The following is a 6,650-nucleotide window of genomic DNA, read 5'->3' as shown; positions in this document are numbered from 1 at the left end:
AGCCTTAAAATGGGAACAACCATAGCACCTATTTCACAGATAGTTAGAAGGCTCAAATGAGAAAATTAGCTAGAGCAATTTGTAAACCTTAAAGCCCTATATAAACATGAGCTATCACTATTATTATTTTTAAACCCTTACCTTCTATCTTAAAATCAATACTAAGTATTGGGGAAAAGGTGGAAGAACAGTAAGGAGTGGGCAATCAGGGTTAAGTGACTTGCCCTGGGTCAAACAGCTGGGAAGTGTCTGAGGTCAAATTTGAACCCAGGATCTCCCATCTCCCAGCCTGGCTCTCTATCCACTGAGCAACCTTGCTGCCCCCATCGTCATTATTTTTAAAAGCCAAATCCACATTGAGCTTTCCAGAAAGCTCCGAGTCCCTTTTCTCTCTTTTTTCTAAAGGTCTGCTTTTCAATGTGACCAGGGCAGAGATTTTTATCGCCAGACTTTATTTGTGTGTCAGTGTGAAGTTGTCTACAACTCAGAAGGAAGGAGTGCAGCTTGTAAAAGGCGTTTGTTTTATTTAGTACATTCTAATCAAAGTTGGATACTAGTAACAGCAGTGAATAAACACTTTGGGAAAAAGAAAACAGGCAAGTTTCCCCCTGCATCTGGAAGCAAATTAAGTCCAAAGTACTCTACACGGTAAAAGGGAGACAATTGCCGATTCTCTGTGGTCAGACAAGTCAAGGACAACATGGACATTTATTTTTATAGCCATTCCAAAAAGATAAATGGCAACAGGTCAGACCTGGCTACTTCAGCAAGGATAAAGCATATTGTTTTAATCACCATGGTCCAAGTTGCACCTGTGGAACATGACATTCTTGTTTTGAGCCTTTTAAAAAAAACAAAAAACAAAAACAAGGAAAATCGAGGTCCGTTTGCACCAGTTTGAAATGTTTCTGAAGTAAGGCTCCTTTTTAAATTAAAGGGCTACAGTACTCTCCTACTCACACAAGATCATCAGCTATTTGGAGTCAAAAGACAAATACAAGATTTCACGGTCACTCTTTGGGGTTTGGCTACTGGTAGAAAACAAGAGATAAATACTGACAGGCATGTTCTGTTTAGCAAGAACAACAAAAACTCGAAACAAGTACACCAGAATGTAAAAGAAAAACACTCTAAGACACCACTTGATCATCAGACAAATCAATTGCAAGGAGCCCCATCTCGGCTTCTCCCTTTCCAGTTCTTTTGGTGCCAGCTCTGGCCTTTAACATTGGCTGGACACCTGGCAGCGAGTACCCTTGCCCTCCTCACAGCTAAGAACTCACACCGAAAAATGACCAGCTTAAAAACAAAGGAAAAAAAAGAGGTTTCCCAGACCCTCAGATTAGCAAGTGTACCGTCAAACACTTGGTCTTAAAAAAGAGGGAGAGAGACCAATCTTAGGCTTGGAGTAAAGTCACTCAAATGAGAATATAGGTAGGGATTTATTCCCACCCCTCACCCTTCCTTGGACACTTAAATGAGTTTGACTGCAGTTGTTCTTAGAGGGCATCCCGTTTCTGAGTTGGACACGTGGCCAGCCAGGGCTAGAATGATTTGGCTCTCTTTACATAGCTGCATTCAGAGAGGTTCTACAATGAGGTGTGTTTAGAAAAAAGAGAGAAACTTATACCTGGTATTGATATTCTTTCAAGTAATCTTTTAGTCTTGTTGGTAAAGGCAATTCCCAGATCTTAGCTGTACATTTGTTTATAGAGAGTCTACAGAGATGCTGCAGGGTTGGAGTAGAAGTATAGAGGGGTTTGGTCAAATAAAGATGTACAGTTCCATTCCGAGGGGTTTCGGCCCCAGGCCTCTTGTCCTTACAGGTTCGGACATAGTATTCGATGAGGTGGACCACGCTGTCAAATTGTTTCAGCCTCGATTTGACGCAGATGATGGAGTCCAATCTAAATTTCCCATCCTGGTATTCTATTCGCAGATTGGTTGGTCCCGCTGAGGTTTTGACAGATATGGTAAGCAAGTAGTCCGAGTGGGAGCTGTCTCTGATCAGGAAAGTTCCTTCAGGGGCGTCTTTTAATTTTTCTTTGGCTTCATTAACAGTCATGCTTCCCCAGTACCAGCCTGAGGTTTGTGTTTAAGGGGGGAAAAAAGAAAGAAAGAAAGAAAAGAGAGAAGGTGAGTGGATTTCTCTAACTAGTTATCATCGGAAAGAAATCACAGCTTGTAAAAATCCTTTTCGCTCCTAAAGGAAGTTTGCAAGAAGAGAATGTTTCCTCCAGAGGCTGCCAGAAGTTCAATTTGGGAGAATTTTACAGAAGTTTTGGATCTGAAGGATTTTTAGGGATGCTGAATAAAGACTTCATTCCTCCAAATAAAAGCATTTCTCTTAGTAGTCTTTTTCAAAGTTAAAAAAAGGCTTTCAACCCTCAACTTATTTTTCTTCCTGAAGACCTCCAATGATTTTCTTACTCACTTTTGTGAAGTTAACAAGATTAAAATGCAATGACATATAGACACAAAGAGTCGGATTTCCAACATTAATAATTCTAATGAAGATCCCTACTCAGGCACATCACCAAGCAACATTTTGCTTGATTTCTAAATTGTCCTCTTTTTCTCTCTGAGAAGGATGTTTCCGTCCATTCTTGTCTTTATTCAAGGAGGGCTGAAGCTCATTTCTTTAAGCATATCGCCCCCCCCCAAAAAAAAGTCTACACATATACATACACACATATATATGCAAATAAAAGTATATGCATATAATGTAGAATATGCATGTGTACATAAATAGTGTGTATGTTATATATATGAGAGGGGGAGAGAGAGAGAAACTACACTTGATTATTGGTAAATCCGGGCACTTTTTTAGAGCCTTATCACTCAATAAGAAAAAGCTCAGTGTGATAGTCCCTCTTAGAACATGAGTTCAATTCCTTTGGACTTTGCTTGGCTTGGCCTCTCATAAAAACTGGCGGTAAAGCACAGCGGCGGCCTCCCCTTTTTATGTGCCTGCACCCAGGTCTGCCTTTTTCACAGAGGTAAACCCTCTTTGGTTTAGGAAGCCTGGGTCCCACCCTGGCAGACTTGGCCCTACTGGAGGCTGAGAAGCCTGCGAGGTTGGCACCGCAGCAGCTGCTTCCCTCCACCATCACCCCTCCCTTCTGGGTGCTGCAAAAGTCTCCCTAAGCCCTTGGAAGAGGCAGTTTGCAGTGAGCCCCCCCAGAGCCAGATTCAATACTGGCACTTAGTCAAGGGCAGAGAAGGAAGGTTAGGGCTCTGCTGCAAAATACCAACCACTACTACATATATATGTGTGTATGTGTGTAGACATATATTGTTTTGCTTTCTCTTTCAGATGCCAAATGACACTGGTGAGCAGAACTTTCCAAAGGGGGCTGGGGAGGCAAAGCAATGGGCAGACTGAGGGCGGGGGCAGTGCCCTGGAAAGCCCTCACCCTTACAACTTCATCTGAGTCCACCACTGCCCCGGGGAACTCTTCGTCCCTGCCTGCCCCGTCTGGCTGCCCATCACCGATGCTGGCTACTACTGCCCCACCAAGGAATTCAGCAGCAGCCTGGGAGCTGGAGTTGGGGGTTGGGGGGGGGGGGGCAGCACTCCCCAGCCATCTCCCAGGCTCGGCAGTGACCAAAGGACAAGGAAGCTAGGCAGACCACTCCTGCCCGCCCCGCAGCAGATTTATTTCTGTCCCCTCCCCGACAGGAGATTCCTTAGGGAACGAGGCTATTCTAGGTCGCAGGGATGGCACAAGGCTTCTCTGTTTCTAAAGAATTCCCTCCCACCCCGGAGTTCTTCCCCTAGACCTAATCCTTGTCTAACTCTCTTCCCAGATCCCCAAGGATCACCTATGTAACCCGCAAGGGAACTTAAAAGTGGCCCCTGCATCGTTTTAAAGCCTGGGAGTTTGGAGGACTTGTTCGAGGTGGGATATGAATCCAAGCACTCTGCCTGCAGAGAAAATGCTTTCTTCGAGGCCTGTGGCTGAGGCTGGGGAGAGGAGAACAACATCCTTTTCCAATTGCGGGAAGCTTTCTAAGTGGCACCTGCCCTCTCCCTCCCCCCCACCCCCACTTCTCCAATCTACCTTGCTGTGGAGGGTGGAGTTGGGGGGTGAGGGGGCTGGCAAGGGGAAGTTGTGAATCTGTCTCTATCCTCTTCACACCCTGATGCCATTTCTCTGCCTGCCGCTGCCTCAGTGTCCTGAGATGCCAATGTCTTTGCTCCAAGATTATCCGTCTTGGAGTTCAGCAGACTGGAAACCTGACCCTTGGTTTTTCTTGTCCCATCCCCTCACCTACCTGCCTGGCTCAGTTCCCGCATGGCTGTAGCCAAACGTGTCACCTCGGAGGGCTGTTCTTCTGCTGTACCTGTCGCCCCCCACTGGCTCCGAGTCCCTTCCGCGCCATCCACGGTGGACTCGTGGGACCTTAGGGTCATGGGGAAGAGGTCACCACGATGAAGAGGCTGGCGCCCAAACTGGGGCTCGGAGGAAGATGATGTGGGCGTCTAAGTGCGCTGTCAGTCCTTCATTGAAGTCTAAGGGATCCTCAGAACACCTCCCGTGGAGACAGCCAAGCTGGTGGGGAAGGGGAGGGAGCCCTGGAAGTTCTTCCTTCCCGGTGAGGGGCAGGATAGTGGAGAAGTCCTCCACGGACACCGTCGCTCTCTATTCGCCTGCAATGAGAAAAGAGGGCAGAGGACAAAGGGAGAAGAAATAAGGGTGAGCCATTACCTCCCTGGGAGGTTGGGCAGAGAGTCAGTAGACTCAACCCTACCACCCCTCTAACACCGGGGGCATCCAGGTTCCACCTTGACCAAGGTGGCTGGGTGGGTGGGGATGGAGGAGGGGAGGGGGGAGAGGAGACCCGGAGACAGACCTAGGAGGCAGAGAAATAGGGAAGCGCCAGTCGGCCGCTTCCAGGCTTTCTCTGGAGGGAGGGGAGTCACCTGCAACCTCGGTGGGATTTCAAGGACAAGTAAGGAAAGGAGGCCAAAAGAGAAAAGGGAGCAAGGTTACTAAGGGCAAGGACACATGCCCTGGCAGCCCCCCATTCCAAAAGCAGAACCTATACCAGGGGAAGGACCCTGGGGCTGGGGGGGGGGGGGGGGGGTTGGAGAGGAAGCTCGCCACAAACCTGGTCCCCAGCCCGGGAGCCCTCTTCGTTCTGCTGGAGTGTGTCTCCTTTCTCACACTAAGGCGCCGATTTTCCCCAGGGAGGGGGAATAGAAGCCCATGACATTGAAAGGAACGAATGGTCACATCCCTGCCCAAGAGATTTCTTTGGTTTGCACCGTCCTCTCTCTCTCTCTCTCTCTCTCTCTCTCTCTCTCTCTCTCTCTCTCTCTCTCTCTCTCTCTCTCTCTCTCTCTCTCTCTCTTCCCCCTCTCTCTCCCTCCTTTCTTCCCTCCCTCCTCTTCCTTCTCTCGGGCTCCCGGGGAGGCAGCTGTGGTAGCTCCCAGCTTCGGCAGCCCGCGCTAGTGCAGCCGCCGGCGCTGTCGAGGAATCGACCCTCCCTAACCACTTGGGGCTGGGGGACCAGGAGGCGCTACGGGCCGTGCAAGCTTGCGCCCTAGAAACTGAAATGTACGCTGCGCCCTTACCTTGGCCGCCGCCTTCCTCCTCTTCCTCCTCCTCCTCCTCCCTCTCCTCTAAACCAGGCTGTCTCCCCAGTGGACATGGGGCGGAGGGAGAGGAGGGGTGTCTGCCCAATCTCCCCCCCTCCCGATGTTTAATTGGGCACTGAGATGCCCTGGGAGGTGACAGACCCGGAGCGTGGCAGTGGTAGTGCTGACGGTGGCTGGAACTCCTTTAGTAGGCGACAGCCAAAAGCCCAAGGGACCATGTCCTTCCTCTCCGCGCCCCCCCCCCCCACTTTCTTTCCCTCCGATCACTCTCCAGCCGCTTCCCGGGTTTACCCCCGGCTGGTAGGAGGGAGGAAGGAGAAAGGGATAAAGGGGTGAGGCAGGCTGGGAGAGAGGGAGGGGCAGGTCAGGTTATTAGGATTATGAATTCGAATGGGAATTTGGAGTCGGGGTGGAGAGGAGAAACATTCCTAGGAGACGTCGGGAAACCAGCAAGGAAAATCGTAAAGTGGGCAGAAGTCCCGGGGGGTGCAAGAGGCAGAGTTCTCGAGTCAACCCAGTGGCAGGGCAGGCGGTAAAATCGGGGAGCAGAGCGCTTCCGTTCCCCCTCCCTAACCCAGCCTGCCCTCCCGGGGCGGAGTCCTCCGGGAGCCCCTCCATGGGTACCTGCCAGCAGCCCCCTCCAGAGCTCCCTCCTCCAGCCGCGACCGCGGCTCGGACTGCGCCCCCTGCCGCCTCCACGGACCCGGGTTGGGGATGGGAGAGCGGAGCGCAGGGGCCCCTGGCGCGCACCATCCGCGGCGGCGGCTGCGGGAGCACGGGGGCGCATGCTTCGGGGCTGCTCAGCGCAGCCAGCGCAAGCAGGGCGTGCGATCTCTGAGGCGCGCTGAGCTAGCCTCCTACGGCCGAGCCTTCCCCTCCCCCCCCTGCCCCTCACCCGCTCCCTGGCCCCACCTCTTCCCCTCCCCTCCCCGGCTCTACGCTCTCCCAACCGAGGCAGGCGGAGGAAGGGGCCGCTTTCCAGGAACTTTCCAGGAATCCGCATCACGTGGCCGCTTCCCGGGCTGCCGCTTTAAAGAGGCTCCAG

At 51.2% G+C, this 6,650-nt stretch overlaps 1 protein-coding gene across 3 annotated transcripts; it reads right to left on the bottom strand.

The window, feature by feature from the left end:
- Nucleotides 1-507: 507 nt before the first annotated feature.
- Nucleotides 508-6,368, bottom strand: SOCS2 (suppressor of cytokine signaling 2). 3 transcript variants are annotated; one of them, XM_016425717.2, is made up of 3 exons: nt 6,230-6,368; nt 4,279-4,654; nt 508-2,082 (listed from the first exon to the last, which is right to left on the bottom strand). In XM_016425717.2, the coding sequence occupies exons 2-3, from the start codon at nt 4,415-4,417 to the stop codon at nt 1,625-1,627; spliced, it is 597 nt and encodes a 198-aa protein (XP_016281203.1). In that variant the 5' UTR covers nt 4,418-4,654; nt 6,230-6,368; the 3' UTR covers nt 508-1,624. The 3 variants fall into 3 exon arrangements, with proteins under 3 accessions (XP_016281203.1, XP_016281204.1, XP_001363646.1); XM_016425718.2 differs by lacking the exon at nt 6,230-6,368 and adding an exon at nt 5,582-5,719; XM_001363609.4 differs by lacking the exon at nt 6,230-6,368 and adding an exon at nt 5,116-5,244.
- Between the last annotated feature and the right edge of the window lie 282 nt (nt 6,369-6,650).

Source organism: Monodelphis domestica, chromosome 5, assembly GCF_027887165.1.
Source record: "Monodelphis domestica isolate mMonDom1 chromosome 5, mMonDom1.pri, whole genome shotgun sequence".
NCBI classification, from domain to species: Eukaryota; Metazoa; Chordata; class Mammalia; order Didelphimorphia; family Didelphidae; genus Monodelphis; species Monodelphis domestica.
This window is presented reverse-complemented; position numbering and strand designations above follow the sequence as displayed.